At 36.9% G+C, this 23893-nt stretch overlaps 1 protein-coding gene across 2 annotated transcripts; it reads right to left on the bottom strand.

Annotated features, from left to right (window-relative positions):
- Nucleotides 1-6226: 6226 nt before the first annotated feature.
- Nucleotides 6227-22024, bottom strand: LOC127409658 (nicotinate phosphoribosyltransferase). 2 transcript variants are annotated; one of them, XM_051644384.1, is made up of 13 exons: nucleotides 21635-22024; nucleotides 14469-14596; nucleotides 14306-14388; nucleotides 12600-12730; nucleotides 12367-12482; nucleotides 11804-11997; nucleotides 11420-11557; nucleotides 9947-10031; nucleotides 9710-9790; nucleotides 9496-9598; nucleotides 9117-9274; nucleotides 6695-6802; nucleotides 6227-6598 (listed from the first exon to the last, which is right to left on the bottom strand). In XM_051644384.1, exons 1-13 carry the CDS (start codon nucleotides 21882-21884, stop codon nucleotides 6512-6514), a joined length of 1662 nt encoding a protein of 553 aa, XP_051500344.1. In that variant the 5' UTR covers nucleotides 21885-22024; the 3' UTR covers nucleotides 6227-6511. The 2 variants fall into 2 exon arrangements, with proteins under 2 accessions (XP_051500344.1, XP_051500343.1); XM_051644383.1 differs by having other exon boundaries at nucleotides 11420-11560; nucleotides 21635-22023.
- Between the last annotated feature and the right edge of the window lie 1869 nt (nucleotides 22025-23893).

Raw genomic sequence — 23893 nt, forward strand, 5'->3', positions numbered from 1 at the left:
GGAAGAACATAAATGGAACTATGGGAATTATGTTGTGACTAAACAAAATCCAAAATAAATCAAAACTGTGTTATATTTTAGCATCTTCAAAGTAGTCACCCTTTGTCTAGAATTTACAGTCATGTACTCTTGACATTTTCTCAGCCAACTTCTTGAGGTATCACCCTGGGATGCTTTTTAAACAGTATTGAAGGAGTTCCCATCTATGTTGGGCACTTATTGGCTGCTTTTCTTTATTATTCAGTCCAAGTCATCAATTTCAAAAACATTTTTTTTTCATTAAATTTTAGTTTTCTAATGAAATAAATTAATATGGTGGCACAATTATATTTTTGTCTACAAAACTAATTTCAAACATTTAAGCAAACGCCTTCAGATCAAAAGATTTTAAGATCATGAGAAACATTTCAGTCAAGTGTTACAAAAATTTTGACCGGTAGTCTATGTATGTGTATATATATATACTATTATTATTATTTTTTTTAATTTTTTTTTTTATTATTATTATTTTGTTTTTATTTTATTTATTTTTTTGGAGTGAAAAATGACAACAAATAAAGACTTTTTTTTTTTTTTTATAGTTTTTACAGAAAAAAATATTTTGCATGAAGAAAATTAAGCCTATTTTCAGGAAGACTTATTTCCATGACAATTAAGCACATTTCCCCCAAATTCTTACTACTGTAATTAAATTATAAAGTTAAGAAAATCATCCTGTCTTGACACAATAATGTTTTTAATTAAAATCAGCATAAATTAATTTCAACATAAATACAACCATGATGTATACTTACAATTGTACTTTACAATGTAAATAATATATTATTATTATTATTATTATTATTATGCATTATTATTTGCATTACAGTAATGAGAATGAGATAGTTGTTGTTTGCTTTATTGACCCAAAAAATCTTTAACCCTCATATTGTGTGTAAAATAGTATAAACTGAACGATTAACTGTGTATTTCATCCGGTTGCTGTTAAATTCCAGGACTTTGATCACACAGGGCATTTGAACACACTACATGTTTTTTAGATCTTTTCATAAAGTTTTATTGGTTGTATTTCACTTTATTACACCTGTTGTGCTCCCGGTCTAAAGTGACCGGCCATTGGAAATGAATGGATTAGACTACAAACTACAGAAATATTAAGTGTTCAGGAACATCCCAATCCTTGAGATGAGCACATGTATGGATGTGTGGATTTGCACACACGAAGTCCTCAGACACGTGCACGCACACACATCAGTCTTCTGTTGTGTGTGAGCTATAGGAGACAGGTCAAGTGTCAGGTTAGGAGATGGCTATGTTTGAAATAGAGCACAACAGTGACCATCAACTTTTTCAGCCGTCTTGGTCCCGGAAGTATTTTTCCCGTTCATTTTTTCCATTGGGATTTCATAAAATCCTTTATAAAAGAGTTGTAAGTCAGAAACCAAACCAACCAGCTCCGACGTGAATCACAAGATAAAAAACCATTTGAAAATCAGACAAAAAGACAAAGATACAAGACTGTGTACTTAACGTCTTTAATGACGGAATGAACTACAATCCCATGAAGCATTGCGAATGACGTAATCAAATTAAAGGAATATTCCAGGTTCAATACAAGTTAAGCTCAGTTGACAACATTTGTGGCATTATATTGATTACCACAGAAATTAATTTCAACTTGTTCCTCTTCTTTAACAAAAAGCACAAATGTGTGTTCCAGTGAGACACTTACAATGGAAGTCAATGGGGTCAATAATCTGTAAACATTAAAATACTCACTGTTTCAATAGTATAGACACAAGACGTAAACAATATGTGTGTTAACATGATTTTACTGTGATAAAATCACATATAAACATTTTCTGTGTAAAGTTATATCCAATTTTATAACTTCGTTACCATGACGATGTAATGTCAACAAACTCTAAAACCTTAAAACGACCGTAAAAATGACAATTTAAACAACTTTACAGCTCAAATAACAAGCACATTTTAACAGAAGAATTAATGTAAGTACTTTTATAAAACTATAAGCTTCTAATTTCTGCCTTTAAACCCTCCAAAAATTGGCCCCATTGACTTCCATTGTAAGTGTTTCACTGGAACCTCAATTTTTGCTTTTTTTAAAGAAAAGGAGGGACGAGTCGAAATTAATTCAACATTATGCCACAAATGCTGTCGATTGAGCTTAACTTGAACCCAGAACGTTCCTTTAAAGACGATGGAAAACTATAAAACTATTGATTTAAAATTGTTGATTATATGTATAGGACCAATATATTTACATTTTATTCAGGGTTTCCATGCTCCTTGAAATGACTAAAGTAGGGCTGAATGATTAATCGAAATAAAATTGAAATCGCAATATGACCTAGTTCAGTGATTCCCAACCGAAGGTACTGAAAATACATTTATTTTGCTTTGTTTAACCCTTTAACCTCGTAAACTCTGTGGACCCACCGTCGGGTCCAAAAGGTGGCGCTATATCGTGAAAAAAGTTTACGCTTAAAATGTTCGAGTCCCTGTATACATAACACACAGGCATTCGTGGTATCGTTTGAAAGCTTAGAATCTGTATTTTTCATAGATAACCATCACTTCTGCATTTATGTTACTTAAAATAACAAAATAAGGCCTTAAAACATCCGCATCACAAATAAGCACCACCTAGTGGTTATGTGGTATAAATATTAATATGAAGATAAAAGTCTTTAGAATAGCACTTAAATAGACAAGTCATATATCAAATGAAAGCTCCCATTCTCAGGAACATGACTGTACAGTTTATTTTGATGCACTATATGATATTTATAAGACATCAAATACAAACTTCTCTTTTATGCTCCGATAACTGCTGCTGTAAGCCCCAAATAGCTAAAAACTTTATATCTGCTTTCACCATAGGGAGTTTTCTAAAACAAATGAGCCATTGTTTACTTGTCTGTGAGCTTGCTTGTTTGAATAATCCAATGTTATATCTTAGATGTCCAGAACAAAATATGCAGTCCCGCAGGAAAAGCATGCTAAACAAATCATTATAAATATATGTTATCGACTATTCATGATAATGAATATTATATCATAATAATATTCATGATATACAACATCGCAAAGGGGAGGATCTCAGCTTTCTAATTACATCTAGATTGAGCTTCTAGTCCACTCAGAGGCCGAAATATTAAATGAAACAATGAGGGTGGTGCATGAACTGAAAATTAGACTGAATGTCTATGGACGAGCACATCTGTGAGGGCTAAAATGCGTTAGAGCGCCACCTTCATTTCAGATCTGTATATCGTGATGGAAGGTGATAGAGGAAAAAATATTTTTTTCTAGTCCTGCCATCTAGTGGAATCAAATAAAACTATTTGGAGGGAGATGCGGTGAACAGAACCAAAATTACATGCTTACAAATTCAGTTCTATTCATCATAAAATTGTAAACATATACAATATTATTTATGATTTTTTACTGGTATGTGTAAATGGTGAGCTTTTAAATTTGAGTGTGAAAAATTGCTGGCGGCACCCCAAAAATGCACCAGAGTTTAAGGGGTTAAGCTCTGAGGGTGTTTTTAAAGATTTCCTGTTCATAAAACCCTCCTTGTTTTTTTATTATAATTTTTCATACCCAAAATTAAAGGCTTCTAATTTTAAGTATGAAAAATTATAATAAAAAAACAAGTAGGGTAAAGTGTTTGGTATCATTTTTTAACAATATAGATTATGATAAATTATGAGACTCTCAGCATGAGAAACTTCTGAAAAATCACACAAAACAACTTCAGCCAAAAATTTACTTTTTTTCTTATTTTTCTGATTTGACATTATATATCTCTGGGTGTAAATATCTCTTTGTTTTGTTCCAAATCATGTCACCTGTATCTGAGAAACATTGTGTGTTGATACGACAAAGCAATCAAAAGTTATAACATTATAAAAATAATTTATCATAGTGTCCAAAAGCCTCTCCAAACAAATAAAACATAATAATTGTACATAAGAACTAATTACACATGCAAACACAACAATGATTAAAGGTTTACATAGCATGCAGACATGATTTTAGTAATGAGATTTCACAGAATGAGTTTCATTCTGTGTCATTTGAGTCATCATTGAATCTGTGTCATGTACTTGGCGCCATCTTCTGGTGGCCATATGTAACACTGTGCTTCATGTGGATTATCTAATGATCTATGCATCTGATTACCTTGTTTGTGCGCTCGTTTGAAAGATATCACATTCACTAAGTAATGGTATGTGATATTTTATGTTCCGTTTATATTCTTGAAGTTATATAAGCAACACCAACATAATTGTCAAAGTCATATACTTAACTATTACTCGCTATATTTTTGTCTGTGAGTAAAACAAATATGCTGGTTGTATTCTACTCATTGAGAGCTTTCCAACAACATATGACACATGACTATTTGATGAGTTTGATGTTTTTACTGATTGCAATAATATGTACAGTGCAAGTTTTTTTTAATAAATTATCAAACGGAACACTTCTGATTTGTCTGCAAATTTCAAAGCACTTGTTCAGTTTTGGTTATAATGCCTACATGCATTGGAAAGTAGAGCTTCTAAGCTTTCAAACGATTTGAACAAATGATGGTGTTTCATTCATGCATGATATTCTTATATGTCGACCTTTAATGATAAATTAATTCCACCATATAAAGATTTCAAAGACCATATGACTTTACTTTTGTTATATGTCAGGAATAAGTAATGCAATTACATTTCAGACAGAGTAATTAGTACAGTAATCTAATTACACTGTAGAAGATGTAATTAGTAGCTAGTAATTAATAACTTTTTTAAAGTAACTTACCCAAAACTGAATATTTGTGTTAGCGGTAGACCGATATATCTTTTTTCCGATTAATCATGCCGATAGTTGCTTTTTGGAACTATCTGTTATCGGCAAAAATCTATGCATATATTAACTAATTTTCAAAATAAGAGTCCCTGTTGTGTTTCGGGCTTGTTTATACTTAAAAGTCCCATGTTATGCACCAAATCTTTATTTTTTATTTATTTATTTTTTTGGTTATTATTGGGAGTTTGGCTGAACAATAAACTGCATCTGGAATTTTATTCATTTTGAACTCTTTTTCTGTGCCCACCATTAGTAATAAAAGTATAAGAATTTTTTTTGAAATTCTATAAATCGATTTTAAAAACTATCGGCCAGTTAATCGGTTATCTGCCTTTTCCACCACCTTAGTAATCAGCAAAATCCACTATCGGTCGACCTCTAATTAGTATACTACAAACTATTGGTGTCAAAAAATATACTGTAGTGTCATGTTGGAGATCTCCAGTACAGTACACAGCTAGTATGCAACAATAAATATTTTAAACAATCACCTCACCATGTTGTTTAATTTAGCAAGTGATTGGCTGCAACCTCAGAAATAAAGTTCTTTTGCATTGTTGGTTTTGTGTAAAAAATAAAAATAAATTAAAAATGCCATAATTTTTGGGAGATCAAATAATCTAGTGCCCATTGCAACGTGTTCTGGCTGTATACGGCACAGTTTAGCAACATAATAGGTCATCCAAGTATTCTGCATACAGAACAGTATAATATATTTTGTGCATGTATACAAGAGCAGTTTGTGGGGCCTGGGTAGCTCAGTGAGCATTGACGCTGACTATCACCCCTGGAGTCATGAGTTCGAATCCAGGGCGTGCTGAGTGACTCCAGCCAGGTCTCCTAAGCAACCAAATTGGCCCGGTTGCTAGGGAGGGTAGAGTCACATGGGGTAACCTCCTCATGGTTGTGATTAGTGGTTCTCGCTCTCAAGGGGACATGTGGTAAATTGTGTGTGGATCGCGGAGTGTAGCATGAGCCTCCACATGCTGTGAGTCTCCGCGGTGTCATGCACAATGAGTCACGTGATAAGATGCGCAGATTGACGGTCTCAGAAGCGGAGGCAACTGAGACTTGTCCTCCGCCACTCGGATTGAGGTGAGTAACTGCGCCACCACGAGGACCTACTAAGTAGTGAGAATTGTGCATTCCAAATTGGGAGAAAAGGGGGATAAAAAAAATAAAAATAAAAAGGAGTATTTTGTGAGTATGCGATTCCAAAGTAGGAGTTGTATGCTAGTACGCAACTTCGAACATTGTCAGATAATGTTTTTTTGGTTCTACCTAAAGTCTTAGTGATCCTTGTTTAAGCATAAATAAATAACAATTCTGAGTCTGCTTATGTATATAAATACTTTATTACAACGTCATACGTAAGTACATATTTTTATTAATGAATTCTATTTATTAGTATATCAATAGAAGTGCGCCAATACCATATTCTACAATCAATACTGACAGAGAATCGTGTAAATGGTGTTTGATGGGGACAAACCAGTAGTACTGGTGCATCTCTGTTAATCAAATCATTTCTTTTTAAGGGAACTCAGGGATTTCCTTTGGATTTCATGGCTATAAAATTAGTCAGATATGATTTGATTTTCAGGAAAGCCTGTTCTCAGCTTCAGTTGGACAGCAGGAAGTTGCTGCCTTTACTGTTTCCTCTGGTGATGTCAGAGACCAGCGAGTGCAGGCGCTCTGATAAAGCCACCTACAGTACAGAAACACAGATTCAGTCAGAGACAGACACATTTGTGTGTATGTATTCAGGTGTGTTTATTACAGTTACTGATATAGGGAATCTCACAGTGTAATTGTGCGGTTCCTGTAGTCTCTTGTGGTGCGGATGCAGTGTTTGCAGAGAAATCTGGGCTCGTTCTCGACTCTCTGATGCACTATTTAGAGGGAATGTGATCTGTGCACACAAAGCAGTTCAGTTCACTTTAAAGGGGTCATATTATACATTTTCATCACTAATTTTATTCCCTGTGGTGCACTTGTAGTGCTAGTCAAGGTTACGTGCACCAAGAAGACATGTTATGAACAATAAATAGGTATCGTCAACGTATACATGTTTTTGCTCATGGTTTCATGACATCAGAAATAAAAGATTTTTAAAATTGCTTTTCCAGCTTAGTGTTAGTATTGATACAGATTAATTAGATTCTGATTCACAAGCTCTCGATTAAATTCTGATTTGGTTTGATTCCAATTCATAGGAGTATATTTTAGTTATAATTTACATTATGCATACATATAAAGGAAATGATAATGCTGTTAATTATACAGGGTGCCTTCTAACTAGGTACATTACGAAAATAGCAATTTTACCAATTTTATTTTATCATTAGTTTTGCATAATTTTTTGGTCACGTGTGTGTGTGTGTGTGTGTGTCATACATACACACACACACACACATACTATATATATTTATATATACGTATACAGTATACATCTATCGTATATACAGGTGCATCTCAATAAATTAGAATGTCGTGGAAAAGTTCATTTATTTCAGTAATTCAACTCAAATTGTGAAACTCGTGTATTAAATAAATTCAATGCACACAGACTGAAGTAGTTTAAGTCTTTGGTTCTTTTAATTGTGATGATTTTGGCTCACATTTAACAAAAACCCACCAATTCACTATCTCAACAAATTAGAATACATCATAAGACCAATAAAAAAAAACATTTTTAGTGAATTGTTGGCCTTCTGGAAAGTATGTTCATTTACTGTATATGTACTCAATACTTGGTAGGGGCTCCTTTTGCTTTAATTACTGCCTCAATTCGGCGTGGCATGGAGGCGATCAGTTTGTGGCACTGCTGAGGTGGTATGGAAGCCCAGGTTTCTTTGACAGTGGCCTTCAGATCATCTGCAATTTTTGGTCTCTTGTTTCTCATTTTCCTCTTGACAATACCCCATAGATTCTCTATGGGGTTCAGGTCTGGTGAGTTTGCTAGCCAGTCAAGCACACCAACACCATGGTCATTTAACCAACTTTTGGTGCTTTTGGCAGTGTGGGCAGGTGCCAAATCCTGCTGGAAAATGAAATCAGCATCTTTAAAAAGCTGGTCAGCAGAAGGAAGCATGAAGTGCTCCAAAATTTCTTGGTAAACGGGTGCAGTGACTTTACTTTTCAAAAAACACAATGGACCAACACCAGCAGATGACATTGCACCCCAAATCATCACAGACTGTGGAAACTTAACACTGGACTTCAAGCAACTTGGGCTATGAGCTTCTCCACCCTTCCTCCAGACTCTAGGACCTTGGTTTCCAAATGAAATACAAAACTTGCTCTCATCTGAAAAGAGGACTTTGGACCACTGGGCAACAGTCCAGTTCTTCTTCTCCTTAGCCCAGGTAAGACGCCTCTGATGTTGTCTGTGGTTCAAGAGTGGCTTAACAAGAGGAATACGACAACTGTAGCCAAATTCCTTGACACGTCTGTGTGTGGTGGCTCTTGATGCCTTGACCCCAGCCTCAGTCCATTCCTTGTGAAGTTCACCCAAATTCTTGAATCGATTTTGCTTGACAATCCTCATAAGGCTGCAGTTCTCTCGGTTGGTTGTGCATCTTTTTCTTCCACACTTTTTCCTTCCACTCAACTTTCTGTTAACATGCTTGGATACAGCACTCTGTGAACAGCCAGCTTCTTTGGCAATGAATGTTTGTGGCTTACCCTCCTTGAGAAGGGTGTCAATGATTGTCTTCTGGACAACTGTCAGATCAGCAGTCTTCCCCATGATTGTGTAGCCTAGTGAACCAAACTGAGAGACCATTTTGAAGGCTCAGGAAACCTTTGCAGGTGTTTTGAGTTGATTAGCTGATTGGCATGTCACCATATTCTAATTTTTTGAGATAGTGAATTGGTGGGTTTTTGTTAAATGTGAGCCAAAATCATCACAATTAAAAGAACCAAAGACTTAAACTACTTCAGTCTGTGTGCATTGAATTTATTTAATACACGAGTTTCACAATTTGAGTTGAATTACTGAAATAAATGAACTTTTCCACGACATTCTAATTTATTGAGATGCACCTGTATATATATATATGGTTACATGTTAATTGTTTACGTGCTTTATTTGTACTATTTAGAAGTGTTTACATTGATATGTAAAACAAGTGCTAAAACGGTACTGTCTCTTTAAGAGTTAGTTCAGCCAGGGTCTCATTGAAGTGTTTTGCATGAGCGCATATTAATGAGATTTTGTTTACTTGACCACAGGAAAAGACATTCAAGCGTAGGCTGGTCACTTGAACAGGTGTGACCGATTGAACCATCTTGTACAGTTCTAGAGGGTAGCAGGTCAGTGAGACGCCCACTTTCGGGGCAGGTTCTTCTGATAAACAGATCAGATCCATTTCTGGATGTCCTGCGAAACACGGATTTAAGGTGAAATCAACATGAGAATGAAAACAAGAGGCTGTGTGATATAGTTACCTTCTAATGCGCCATTACATGACACACATCTGGTTAAATAAGCCGAGAATCAGACAAACATGTTGTTGAGAGATTAGTACAAATCATGACATCTGAAAATGGACTAATGAAAAGACTGCTGCAGAAGTAAAGGTTGATGAGGTAAATACTGACCGTCTGCGTCCAGAAGTCTATAGACGGACTTCCTTCCTGGCAGTGTGCTCTTCCCTGGATCTTCACTCATCTTCATTCTGGGCCGACCTCTGACCTCTACCAACTAATGTGGAGGAGAATTTTGATGAAAGATTATGAAGAACATTTTTCATCTTTAGAATAGATGATGAATCATGCAAAATAAGACCAGAAATGTGTGTTAAGTCTGTGTTACCTTATATACACACCCCAGAGAGGGCTGACGTGTGCACGTGACGAGATGAGTGCCCACCCCGACAACATCAATCTCATTATCCTGACAGAGATACAGACCAGGTAAGTTTACGCAAATTTTCCTTTTGTGTTCCACTTCCAACAGTCATCGTATGTGTTTGGAACAACATGAGGGTGAGTAACAGGTGCCAGAATTTTCACTTTTTGGGTGAAGTATTCCTTTAATTTGTTTACTTACTTTTTTGTTGAGTTCAGCAAGACTCTGTTCAGAAACACTGTTTGTGCCGACTATGAGAAGAGACTGAAACTGAGGTACAGAAAAACTGCAGACAGACAGAGAGGAAAATGACAGTGACTGTGTTATCAGGCAAATGCAATGAATAAATATCCGGGGCTTTCTTTACACCCAAATCTAAGTTAAAGAACAAATAATATAGAAAAATAAGCCTTTTAAATTTTTGTTTTGTTTTGTTGCATTGTCACATTATTTGCAATTTGCATAATGCAATAATGAAAATCATCCTAACAAAAAATATATAATTTACATTTATATTACATTTAGCTATTTTATATTTAAATTAAAATTTTAAACTTTATTTTATAATTTAATTTACACTGATTTTATGAATAATACATATATTATATATATAAAAATAATTTATATAGAAAAATAAGCCTTCCAAAATTTTTTTTTGCATTGTCACATTATTTTAATGCAATAATAAAAATTAAAAAATTAAAATCAGGGGTCTGGGTAGCTCAGCAAGTATTGACACTGACTATCACCCCTGGAGTCGTGAGTTCGAATTCAGGGTGTGCTGAGTGACTCCAGCCAGGTCTCTTAAGCAACCAAATTGGCCCGGTTGCTAGGGAGGGTAGAGTCACATGGGGTAACCTCCTCGTGGTCGTGATTAGTGGTTCTCACTCTCAATGGGGCGTGTGGTAAGTTGTGTGTGGATCGCGGAGAGTAGCATGAGCCTCCACATGCTGTGAGTCTCCACGGTGTCATGCACAACGAGTCACGTGATAAGATGCGCGGATTGACGGTCTCAGAAGTGGAGGCAACTGAGACTTGTCCTCCACCACCTGGATTGAGGTGAGTAACCACGCCACCACGAGGACCTAGTAGTGGGAATTGGGCATTCCAAATTGGGGAGAAAAAATAAAAAAAATGAAAATTATCCTGCCTAGACAAAAAAAAATATAATTGAAATGTATATTATATTTTGTTCTTTCATATTTAAATTACAGTTTTATCTAACTTTATTTTTATAATTTAATTTACACTGAATTTATGAATAATATATATATATATATATATATATATATATATATATATATATATATATATATATATATATATATATATATATATATATGGACCCCTCTCTCCCTTTACTGTGAAAAATACAAACCTTTTTTGCTATACAGTGGCAGATATTACAGAAAGAATGGGGGAAAGGGGGAATACAAAATTACAAAAATATAACGATGCAAAGAAATCATAATGGTCTTTTAAAAAAATAGGCAAAATGCATTAAAATACATATAAAATTATATATAGCATATGTATTAAAATGTGTATTTATATTTGTTCATATTATACATATTAAAATATTGATTTCTTTGGATGTAGAAGTGAAATATGACCCAGAAATGACTAAGTTATTATTATTAAACAATATGTGATATGAAGAGAAGAGTGTCTCACTGTTTGCTACATTCTTTGAAGACTCGCCGCACTTCCAGCGACTGCGTGCAGAGGTCGCCACTGTCCAGCCTCACACCCAGCGGCTGATACTGCAGCTCACACAGAGCCAACGCCACCGCACAGAAACACAGCAAACCACTGCTGCACAACACAAACATTTCAATGAAAGTCTCTTTAATGTCTTGTTTCAAACTAGCTGTGTCCGCTAGACAGCAATCAAATTAAAAGGAGATCAAATTGAGACTATTGCGTATTCTAATTAATTATCTCCTGAGAAAATGGCTCAATATGAACTCAAACATTTCTCATTAATTCTTCCAAGGCTTTAAAGAGGATTAAAGCTCAACCTCTGAGCAATGCAGTTTACATCTGGGAATGTCTTACCAGCTGACGCTGTAGCTGTCAATCACAGGCAGGAAGTTTTGAGGGTAAGCGATGGCATAGGACAGGAAGGCCGCCAGCTCGCCTTCTCGAATGAGGTCAGTCTTTGACCCCAATAACTGGCACACGCGACCCAGCCGACCCCTCACCAGACTGATAAAGTCAATGGGGCCGCCGCCGCCCGCGGGCACCAGAGTCTGTCATGACAAATCAATCAGTACAGATCACTGTTTATCATATACGCTCTGAAATGCCTTTACTAACAGCAGTCATCAAAAAGTAAATGAAGCCTATTTTAAAGACCATTAAGGTGTTTTCATTGTGACATTATTTTTATGACAATTACAGAATGTTCCCGGTTCAATACAATGTTCAATATGACTCGCCCCATTCACTTCCATTGTAAGTGATTTACTTACAAAGTTTTTCTCTTCTTTCTTGAGATTTTAGGATGAGAATTTATCTGGATATGTTCTTGACAGTTTTTGTGAGTTTCACTCCACTACTACGTAAACATAATCCCGTTCATGACATCACTAATGACAGGAAGTGACCTCACAACACACCTGTGGCCACACCTCCTCCAAAGAGGAAAAGGAAGTGACATAAGAGTGCGCCATGGTGCCTGCAACTGGAATTCCAAACAGACGTCCAGCGAGAGCGTTACTTGACAAATCGAACCCTGAGAAAGAAACAGATTGAGGTAAACATCAGTTTCCAGTTCTGATGCAGTTCAGACGCTTTCAAAGGTGCTGTCCAAATTGAACACACACCTTTTGAATGTGTGTGGGTCACTTACCTCCAATATATGTATAACGAGAGGCGGTCAGTCCTCCGTCTGGGCCCTGAGCTCTTCGGAGACCCATCTCCATTAATCTACGCCTGGAGCCTGCAGCCAATCGGAATCGAGCAGCATTGCTGCACACTAGACTGAGAGAATTTATACAAGTTACTCTTTTTTTATTTTCTCCCCTTTTCTCCCCAATTTGGAATGGCCAATTCCCAATGCGCTCCAAGTCCTCGTGGTGGCGTAGTGACTCGCCTCAATCTGGGTGTCTGAGACCGTCAATCCGCACATCTCATCACGTGGCTTGTTGAGCGTGTTACCATGGAGATGTAGCGAAAACCCCCCCAAATTAAAAAAATCTAGACTCCTGTTATTTATCAGTAATATTGTATGTGTTTACAACCTTATGATGAACAAAGTAACAAGCAAAAAAAATAAAATAATTTTTATTGTTGTCCTAACTTTACAAGTATGTAATTCTGGTTCTGTTCACTACAACTCCCTGCAAAATGTCTTATTTTATTCCACTAAATGGCAGCAAGTACTAGGAAATTTTTTTTTTCCTCTATCACCTTCCATCACAATATGCCGATCTGAAATGTAGGTGGCGCTCTAACACATTTTAGCCCTCATAGATGTGCTCGTCCATAGACATTCAGTCTAATTTTCAGTTCAAGCACCACCCTAGTTGTTATATTGAATATCTCGGCCTCTGAGTGGACTATAAGCTCAGTCTAGGTGTCATTTGAAAGCTGAGATCCTCCTCTTCGTCTTGATGTATAACATTTAATCAGTAGTCGAAAACATATATTTCTGACAATTTGTTTAGCATGCTTTTCCTGCTGGATGGCATATTTTGTTCTGGACATCTAAGATATTACATTGGGTTATTCACACAAGCAAGCTCACATACACATAAAAAAAGGCTAATTTTTTTTAGAAAACTGCCTAAGATAAAAGCAGATATAAATGTTTTAGCTATTTGGGGCTTACAGCAGCAGTGATCGGCACATAAGAGATGTTTTAAGCGTAAACTTACTTCGCGATAGAGTTTACGGTGGAGTTTAAGTGTATTGGGGGGAAACTGTTAAAAATGTACTCCATTTATTCAAATGTAAATGTACTATTTTTAAGAGTTTCAAGTCCAGTTTTGTACCCTATTTGTGGAAAGTGCCAGGTGTATACATACGACACTGTATAATCATTATGTTAACAATAGTAGAGTTTTTACAGGCACTACTAATTGCCGGTTTTCTGTTTGTGGTCTCGAGACACAATATACACAGAACCGAAACGAGCATTTCCAGATGGAGAATGACAACCATTAAGTGTTATTTGGAGTAAAAATGAATTTCAGGCTCAACTTGTGCAGTTGTTGAATGTCATAACAACTCAAAGTAGTTAATGAAATCAACGTAACTAACCACGGACCATCACTTCATGTCATCCACATACCAAAATTAACGGTCATCTCGAATCTGTAAAGTATGGGCACTGTAGAGCCACGTTTTTTGACAATTTCTGCAAATGTAATACTTCGCCAGCTAAGAATATACGCCAAAGTGGGTGAAAACACCGGAGACTGGAAACTGAAAACAGGTGAATCGTGGAACTCTTCTGCGTTCAGGAAAAAGGTGGATATTCAGGAAAATAAGGATGGCATTTAAAAGAATGTTTTTATATTGTATATTTGCATTTGTAAATGTTCATTCATATACCTGGCATAGTTAACCAAGCAAAGCAGACTCGTCTCCAGCAGTTGAACTACTGCCAATGGTCCAGATACTTCCAACAGAGGAACCTAAATACAACACAAATTACACTTCACATGTCGCATCACAGATGATCAGTTTACTCTCGACCGCTTGATGAATTACATACTCTGGCGAAGACGACAGAGCCCTCGGGTACAGCTGAGACTGACACTGTTGAACAGTCCAGCTCCTTTAGATATGTGAAGAAAGCAGGATCAGTGTTCACTGGAAGAACAGAGCGTAAATATTCCACATCTGTAACACACAAGATGAGACTGAGCTTAATAACTAGTAAGGACATGAAACAAACCAAGTGGAAAGTGGTGTGCTGGTCTTGGTCTCTTTGCTGGTCACCAAGCTGGTTTACACTGGTCGGGGTGGTCTAGTTTAACCCTTTAAGCTTGGGTGGCGGGCCCACGAGAATTTTTTTTAATCAAAATATTAATAACTGCAGTCTTGACCAGCACAGAATAGGTATCGTTTTAAAACTTAGAAACTCTACTTTACAATGCATGCAGGCATTATAACCAAAACTGAACAAGTGCTTTGAAATTTGCAGACAAATCAGAAGTGTTTCTGCAGCTTCTTGCAATCTGGCTGAAAACACGTTAGCTTTCCTGGATCACATGACGTCATGTTGTTGCATCATGGAACGCTAAACCAATCGGATGAGGTTCAGATTTCTCCAACCAGTGGTGATAGTCCTCCATATTTGGGCAGAGTGTCATGTGATCAATCATTCTAATTACTAGGGGTGTAAAAACATATTGTAGCATATTGTATCATACGAAATGACACTCACGATTCACTACCGTATGCATTGTATAATTATACATATACAAACACATTATAGTGTAATTAAAACCAAGCAGTGCAACACTGAGAGCTACGAAACAATCTCCTCCCCGGAGAGGCGGCACTGAGCGCTCACAGGACAAAACAGAGCAACATATCTATAGTACATAAGCAAGAAGATCGATAGCAAACGGCAAGTAGATTGTAGCATTACAGCTTGTCGAATTTGCCAAACATCGTGTCATGTCCCCGTTTTACAGTACATCAAACATGTCTTTTATTTACGCCAATATCACCACGCAAGTTTGAGCGAAACATTTGTGGGCATTTTTTTTATTATTGTATTGTGTCGTATGGTTTCGTGAAATTTGTGTATTGTTACATGCCAACTAATTACATATGACCACCAGGAGATGGCGCCAAGTACATGACACAGACTCACTGATAACTCAAATGGCACAGAATGGAACTCATTCTGTGAAATCTCATTACTAAAATCTAGTGTTGTCACGGTACCAAAATTTCAGTTGTCGGTACCAATACTAGTGAAATTTCAGAGTTCTCGATACCAATTTCGATACCACAGCAAAAATATGCTAATATGATAATGTGTTATTGAACACACCAGTTTAGTTATTTTTAATTATTTACAAAATATTTTCATAATTATAGTTTAATAATTCAATTTTAATTTCATCATCAAAATGGTGTCTTATCAATAAATTCTTAAAACTTCTAACAAGTGAAAACAGAACTTTTCAGCATTTCATTGCTTTTTTCTTTTTTGGCCAAACTTTTATTCAGTCTTGCTTGTGATATTTTGATTAATTATTATTATTATTATTATTACAGTGAATATTACATTTTACTATACAGTTGTAATATATTTTTATTCAATTTCAGGCATCTAGATTTTATATTGGCTCGTGCTTTTATTATGTGCTTTTTATTGTGCTTTTATTGTGTTTTTTGCCAGAAGATTCACTTCCCCAAATAAATGGTTTGCGACACGCGGCTCAGTGTGATCATTGAGGACTTTTAAGTCACGTCTGAAATCTCATCTCTTTACACTGGCCTTCGAGTCTGATAAATGAAATGTAGGACACAGTTTTAGAGTGTTTGTATTTTAGATTACTGGTGTTGTGTGTGGTAATTTTGAAATGCTATGTTTTAAATGTTATTACTGTGATTCACTTTGGTCAACTCTGTTGTTTTAAATGCTATATAAATAAAGCTGAGCTAAGATTAAAGCGCATATGCCGTGATTTTAATTATATAAATCTATATTTTACATGTGCTGCGTGGTTCACAGTGGATTAGTGCTCTGCTCTGTCATCTGATACAACGTGAATGATTCTCAATGTTTTTAGTGGATGAGCGGTCAAATTTGCGCAGCTCGTCCACAGTAAGATTGCAGCCTTTAGCGGATTAATAAATCACACTAGGACATGTCACGATTTTAATTTGATTAATTGTCCATTTCAGTGTACAGGAGTAACAGAGCACGTGTTCAAAATAAGCCTGTGAGCATTTTAAAAATGTTGTGTGTCAGTCATACTGCGCGCTGGTACCGGATTGAGTATCGTTACATCTTTTTCATTTTAGTATCGACTTGGTACCGAAGTACCAGTACTTTTGACAACACTACTAAAATCATGTCTGCATGCTATGCAAACCTTTAATCATTGTTGTGTTTGCATGTGTAATTAGTTCTTATGTACAATTATTATTTTTTATTTGTTTGGAGATGTTTTTGGACACTATGATAAATAATTTTTGTAAAGTTATAACTTTTGATTGCTTTGTCGTATCAACACAAAATTTTCCTCAGTTACAAGTGACGTGACTGGGAACAAAACAAAAGTTTTTCAGAGCCATCTTATTTACACCCAGAGATATATAAAGTGAAATCAGAAAAATAAGAAAAACAAAACATACATTTTTGGCTCAATTTTTATTTATTTTTTAGCAGCTTCTTAGGCTGAGACTCTCATAATTTATCATAATCTATATCATTAAAAAATGTGAAAAGGGGGCCTGGGTAGCTCAGTGGTAAAGACGCTGGCTACCACCCCTGGAGTTCGCTAGTTCAAATCCCAGGGCGTGCTGAGTGACTCCAGCCAGGTCTCCTAAGCAACCAAATTGGCCCAGTTGCTAGGGAGGGTAGAGTCACATGGGGTAACCTCCTCATGATTGCTATAATGTGGTTCGTTCTCAGTTGGGCACGTGGTGAGTTGAGCATGGATGCCGTGGAGAATAGCATGAAGCCTCCACACGTGCTATGTCTCCGTGGTAACACGCTCAACAAGCCACGTGATAAGATGCGCGGATTGACGGTCTCAGACACAACTGAGATTTGTCCTCCGCCACCCGGACTGAGGCACATCACTACGCCACCACAAGGACTTAAAAAGCACACTGGGAATTGGGCATTCCAAAAGGGGAGACGTTTTTTTTCTTTTTAAAGTTTTCTATATTTGTCGAGTTATAAGCCTTTAATTTTGGGTGTGCTACTGAAACGGGAAATCTTTAAAAACACCTTCAGAGCTTAAAGGGTTAATGGTTTTAGAGGATTTTTTTAAAGGACCAGCTGGGAGGCTAGCTAAACCTGATTAAACCAGCCAAAACCAACAAACCAGGGGGCCTGGGTATCTCAGCGAGTATTGACGCTGACTACCACACCTGGAGTCGTGAGTTTGAATCCAGGGCGTGCTGAGTGAATCCAGCCAGGTCTCCTAAGCAACCAAATTGGCCCGGTTGCTAGGGAGGGTAAAGTCACATGGGGTAACCTCCTCGTGGTCGCAATTAGTGATTCTCGCTCTCAATGGGGCGTGTGGTAAGTTGTGCGTGGATCGTGGAGTGTAGCATGAGCCTCCACATGCTGTGAGTCTCCGCGGTGTCATGCACAACAAGTCACGTGATAAGATGCACGGATTGACGGTCTCAGAAGCGGAGGCAACTGAGACTTGTCCTCCGCCACCCGGATTGAGGTGAGTAACCACGCAACCACAAGGACCTACTAAGTAGTGAGAATTGGGCGTCCCAACATTGGGAGAAAAGGGAGAAAAAATAAATAAAAACAGAGGTTTTTTTCCATCAGGGTAGAGCAGTAATAATGATTATTAACATGTGCAAACGGGCTAAAGTTAGGGTTAAAGATTGGCTTTTTTTTTTTTTTTAGAAAGTTTTAACAGAGTTAATTCAACACTGCCCTTACAAAATGTTTGTTTCCACCAAAATAATATAGTTACTGTTACTTCAGTAAACCTGTACATACAATAAACTTGCCATTTGGAAAGCACTGTTTGAAGTCGATCCACATTCATTTATTCTAGTTTATAGTAACAATAACAGAAGTAACTGGTATTTTTCAGTAAAGTATGGTCACCATGGTAAATATTTGTTCTTACAACAGGCTTCTCTAATCAAATATTAGTGTATTTTTATTAGAATGCACTATGTATGTGTGTGTCTGTGTGTGTATGTATGTGTGTGTATAACTATTTTTTATTATTATCTATGTCTTGCTGCTGTTTTTGTATTGATGTACACTGGAAGCTCCTGTCACCAAGATAAATTCCTTGTGTGTAAGCATACTTGGCAATAAAGCTCATTCTGATTCTAAAATAAACCTTGTTTGCAAGGATATTGGTTAAACAGTGCAGAATTCTTTGTGCATATATTATCGTTTCTAACCGTTAGTGTGTACTATAATACTCTTTTGAGCTCTTAACTTCTATGACATCACTGATCGCCTGAACTTTGCTCAATGATATAATCCATCAGCAACATGATCAAATGCATGTTAAGAAACTAGTACATATGTAAATTCAGCATGCATCAACAAACAAACATAGTGAGTGTGTGACCCTATCTTGACCATGTGCAAAACATGTGACTTCGCTCTGTAGTGTAATTAATACACTGTACACACAGTACTGACCTGAGCATGACCTCATGATAGAGTTCATTTGGCACATGTGCATGACACTCTCTTACATTCATGGAAACATTGTGTTCTCACCACTAACTGACAAGACATTAAGGCTGTGTCTCAGAACCTAGATAGCTACCTACCTAGGCAGCATTTTGTACATCACAGACCATTCCGAGTCAACTGTGCCCAGATTCGCTGCTGGATGATTCCTGAAAATGCAGCTTACTAGGTTTTTAGATACCCAAAAACGCTGTGTACATATTCAGCTCTCTAGATTTTGAGACACATACCCCTGAAAATGCTGTCTAGGTAGTCAGCTCAATTGGTTTTGAGCCACCCCAAAAATGCTGTCTAAAAAAAGTCAACTTTCTAGATTTTGAGTCACATGCCCAAACATTTTGCCTAAGTCGGTCGTTCACTACGTTTTGGAAAACATGCCAAAAAATGCTGTCTAAAAAGTCAGCTCACTAAGCTTTTGAGATGCATGCAAAAAACAATTGTCTAGGTAGGTAGCTCACTAGGTTTTGAGACACATAGCCTACAGTCCGTATGTTTACTCACCCTTATCTGAGAATGTAAACGTTTTAAACACACGCTCAAAATTGCTGTTTACATAGCTATGATGATTTTGAGACACATAGCCGAAAATGCTGTCTAGATAGTCGGCTTTCTACATTTTGAGTCACATGTCCATAAATTCAGCCAAAGTCATCCATACGTTTTGGAAAACATGCCAGAAAAATGCTGTCTAAAAAGTCAGCTCACTAAGCTAATTAGACGCATTCAAAAAATTCTGTTGATACACAGTTCCAAAAATGCTGTCTAGGTAGTCAGCTCACTAGGTTTTGAGACACACAGCCTGAAGTTCACGTTTATTCGCTTTCATCTGAGAATGTAAAGGTTTTAAACATACACCCCAAAAATTCTTACTGGGTAGTAAGCTCAGCAGATTATGAGTCAAAGCCCAAAAATGCTGTCTACATAGCCATGTTGTCAAGGTGGTAGTCAGCTAACTGCATTTTGGAAAACATGCCCAAAAATGCTGTCTATGTAGTCAGCTCACTTGGTTTTGAAACACCCCAAAAATGCTGTCTACATAGCCAGCTCAGTAGCTTTTGAGACACATGCCCAAAAATGCAGTCTAGATAGTTAGCTTAATGGTTTTTGAGACGCAACCCCAAAAATGCTGTCTACATTTTGAGTCACAAGCTGAAAATGTCTGTCTGGGTAGTCAGCTCACTAGGCTTTGAGACACACAGCATGAAGTCCATACATTTACTCACTTTCATCTGAGAATGTAACTGTTTTAAACGCTTGCTCCAGAAATCCTGTCTAGGTAGTAAGCTCACCAGATTTTAAAACACAGCACAAAAATGCTGTCTACATAGTTAGCTCTCTAGATACATAGTCGAAAATGCTGTCTAGTAAGCCAGTTCACTAGCTTTTGAGAACACATGCCCAAAATGCTGTCTATATAGTCAGCTCAACAGGTTTTGAGACCCCAAAAATGCTGTCTAGGCAGTCAGTTCACTAGTTTTTGGACACATACCCAAATATTCTGTCTAAGGAGGTTGTTCATTGTGTTTTAGGAAAACATGCTGAAACATGCTGTCTTGATAGTAAGCTCACTAGGTTTTGAGACACATGCCAACAAAAGCTTTCTACAAAGTCAGATTTCTACATTTTGAAACGCATGCCCGAAAATGTTGTCTAGGTAGTCAGCTCACTGGATTTTGGACACATTCTACAAAGTACGCTCACTAAGTTTGAGAACACATCCCCCAAAAAATCTGTCTAGGAAGGTAGCTCACAATGTTTTGGAAAGACATGCCCCAAAATACTATTTAGGTAGTCAGCTCAATAGGTTTTGAGTCACCCCCAAAAATGCTGTCTACAAAGTCAGCTTTCTACGTTTTGATACACATAACCAAAAATGCTGTCTAGATAGTTAGCACACTGGGTTAAGCAAAAGCCCAAAATGCTGTCTTGATAGTACGTTCACTAGGTTGAGACACAGGCAAAAAAATGCTGTCTACAAAGTAAGCTCTCCATGTTTTTGAGCACACATCCCCAAAAAAGCTGTCTAGGTAGTCAGCTCACTGGGTTTTGGACACATTCCCAAAAATTCTGCCTAAGTAGATTGTTTACTACATTCTGGAAAACATGCCCAAACATGCTGTCTTGATAGTAAGCTCACTAGGTTTTGAGACACATGCCAAAAAAAAAAAGCTGTCTACAAAGTCAGCTTTCTACATTTTGAGAGGCATGCCCGAAAATGTTGTCTAGGTAGTCAGCTCACTAGGTTTTGGCACATTCCCAAAAATTCTACCTAAATAGGTTGTTCACTACGTTTTGGAAAACATGCCCAAACATGCTGTCTATAAAGTTCACACACCCAAAAACTCATTCCCAAAAACTCTCTAGCAACTCACAATCTGAGTAGTCAGCTCAGTGGGTTAAGTAAGAGCCCAAAATGCTGTCTTGATAGTACGCTCACTAGGTTGAGACACATGCCCAGAAATGCTGTCTAGGTAGTCAGCACACATGCAGCCCATACTCGCCGTCATCTGAGAATCTGAAGTTCTCCAGGAACAGCAAACAGTCGCTCAGTCCCGCAAACAGGGAAAATCCTCCGCCGAACGGGTTGTCCCGGAAGAACAGTTCAAACACGGCCGGCTCGTTGTGTCTGCCCGCGCGCCAGTACGCGTATGACATTGTGAACTGGTACAGATCCGTGAGTAACGGCGGAACCCGCTTCAGAACGGAGGGTGTGAGAGCCGGACACGCTTCATTCCCCTCCGAAGTCGCCATTTTCAGTTTTAATGTTCTCTTTCTCCCCCTTGCTGACTTCTAGTAATTCTCAACTTTGCTTACAGTACCTTCTCACACGCAGCACACTCACGTGTACAGTGACCCTTCACTCGGTTCCTGCTGTTTCACTCTCCGCCCAGATACTATTATGCGTTCTTAAATCACTCCTGTCACTGTTTGTAAACTCTAGAAAAGTTGCAACACTCTTCAAGTAGTGCAAATAATCTCGAGGCCAGTATTTTAGTGCTCCTTGACTCTAAATAGCTCATTAAACCCATTTCGAATATCGTATAAATCATTATAGATAGATAGATAGATAGATGTTTTGGAGGAATGTTGATATTTCAACCTCAGTTCCTGTAATACATCTATAATACACTGTGTACACAAAATAGTTACACTCAGGACCTTCAGGACAAAAATGTCCCCATTAAAACATGAATGGCAATATTAGATCCCAGTGCAATTAAAGCATAAAATCATGAATTCTATGATATTATGCTTTCATTCCGGAGCCCTGGCTTCAAAATTTACATTTGTAATATTTTCCACCAGATGGCGCCATTTTTCTCACGTTTAGCCTATGGAGCAAATACAAGCTTTTCCCCTATTTTCTGTTTGCTGTATTATAGAGCACTGCAGGCCAATTGAATAAATGATGCAGCTAAAATTGTGTGTGTGTGTGTGTTGGTATGGGTGTCAGAGTGTGTTTTGTATGTGTGTATTGAGAAATGTGTGTGTGTGTGTGTGTGTGTGTGTAAAAAACAACAGTGGTATTATGTAAACAAACTGGTATTTAAAGGGTTAAAATCCTGAAAATGAATGAATATTTGGTAGTTTTGATCAGGACTGATGTTGGTTAAAAAAATTAACTAATTGAAAGTGGAAAAATAATATTAATATATAATATTATTATGGCAGTTTTTTGACCCGGACATTTTTGTCCTTTAAGGACCTCTTTTTTATTGACGCACAAGGGTTAAACTTTTCAATTAACATTGTAAATGTTTTTAATGAATTTGTTGTGCATGCTGACCTCAACACTTAGTGCACAAAACACCACAGTGGTAACAATCAAAAGGTAATTATTATTTTTTTATCATGAACAGGTCATTTGGTGTAGAAAATGAACTTCAGACGACACAAAACAAGAAGTTTCTAAACGTATCAGCAAAATCAACAATAAAAACGGTGTAAATAAACTTGCAAACAGTGAAACCCCGCAAGCTCATTCATTTTTCAAGCCGTTGAATGCTGGGAACCCCAGCTTTGAACAGTTAAGTAAAATGTACTTATTTTATTTACCTGTGAAATTTACTCAAATTAGCGAATAAAAATGACAAGGTTTTTTACTTCAGGACTGATGCATGATGATGCATTAAAAAGGTAACAAACCATCATAAATAATATATACTTATAAGCTAGAGCATTCATTTTTACATTTAAGTACAAATGTAGAATTTACTTAATATTTTCAAGTTCATACTTTAACTTATTCAATGCAGAAAGTGCATTAAGTGCTACTTGAGCATTTTTTCCATTGTATCCAAAAGTCTGAACTGAAGCCACTAGTGAAAATTACTTGAATGCTTCTTATATACACTGTATATACAGGTGCATCTCAATAAATTAGAATGTTGTGGAAAAGTTCATTTATTTCAGTAATTCAACTCAAATTGTGAAACCCATGTATTAAATAAATTCAATGCACACAGACTGAAGTAGTTTAAGTCTTTGGTTCTTTTAATTGTGATGATTTTGGCTCACATTTAACAAAAACCCACCAATTCACTATCTCAAAAAATTAGAATATGGTGACATACCAATCAGCTAATCAACTCAAAACACCTGCAAAGGTTTCCTGAGCCTTCAAAATGGTCTCTCAGTTTGATTCACTAGGCTGCACAATCATGGGGAAGACTGCTGATCTGACAGTTGTCCAGAAGACAATCACTGACACCCTTCACAAGGAGGGTAAGCCACAAACATTCATTGCCAAAGAAGCTGGC

This window comes from Myxocyprinus asiaticus, chromosome 19 (genome assembly GCF_019703515.2).
Source record: "Myxocyprinus asiaticus isolate MX2 ecotype Aquarium Trade chromosome 19, UBuf_Myxa_2, whole genome shotgun sequence".
NCBI lineage: Eukaryota > Metazoa > Chordata > Actinopteri > Cypriniformes > Catostomidae > Myxocyprinus > Myxocyprinus asiaticus.